Source organism: Penaeus monodon, chromosome 19, assembly GCF_015228065.2.
Source record: "Penaeus monodon isolate SGIC_2016 chromosome 19, NSTDA_Pmon_1, whole genome shotgun sequence".
In the NCBI taxonomy this organism is placed as follows: domain Eukaryota; kingdom Metazoa; phylum Arthropoda; class Malacostraca; order Decapoda; family Penaeidae; genus Penaeus; species Penaeus monodon.
The window spans coordinates 47,719,084-47,719,702 of record NC_051404.1 but is presented as its reverse complement, the minus strand read 5'-3'; the positions used below and the strand labels follow the sequence as shown (position 1 = coordinate 47,719,702).

At 37.6% G+C, this 619-nt stretch overlaps 1 protein-coding gene across 1 annotated transcript in view; it reads right to left on the bottom strand.

The window, feature by feature from the left end:
- Window positions 1-619, bottom strand: part of LOC119585276 (cadherin-87A-like) — a 49,841-nt gene that overhangs the window by 2,933 nt on the left and 46,289 nt on the right. The window contains exons 31-32 of the mRNA XM_037933950.1: window positions 377-496; window positions 16-185 (exon numbers count right to left, since the gene is read on the bottom strand). Coding sequence (XP_037789878.1) covers window positions 16-185; window positions 377-496 — 290 coding nt within the window. The remainder of the gene's footprint in view (window positions 1-15; window positions 186-376; window positions 497-619) is intronic.

Sequence of the window (619 nt, the reverse complement as noted above, 5' to 3'; positions counted from 1 at the left end):
GGAAACAGCCCTTACATTGACATTGCACTTGGCAATACGGTGCGGAGGAGCTTCCTCTTTTGCCTGGATCTGCAAGAGGAATCTATGGCGTTTGTACTGTGACATGAGTGAAGCTGTTGTCAACTTGCCATCTTGAGTCACATTGAAAGGTGATGGAATGATGGATCCAATAGATTTGATATCTCCTGCAAAGTAGATAAGAATTCATTATTACTATTTTTATTACTATGTGACAGTCTATGTCCTGAATATACTTAACTGAAGATCTCTTTGAGGTTAACACTGAATTAATTCAATCTTTTCTAGCACAGTAATTGAGGGATTAGATTAATCCAAATATACATATAGATATTACTGGACAATTTGTTGCCCTCACCTGGTCTGAAGAGATTGGAAGCTCGAATGGAGTAAGACAGGGTACCGTTAAGTCCAGCGTCTCCATCAACAGCACTCACCATCCGTACAAATCGGTCTACTTCTGCTTCATAATTAACTCCTACAAGAAATGGTTTGTAGTTATATTAATCAATTCCATGTAATATATTCATGTTTCTGAAGAGCAGTGAGGATAACATAACTCAAAAAGGACAGTGAAGGCAAAATTATTCTAAAAGCTATC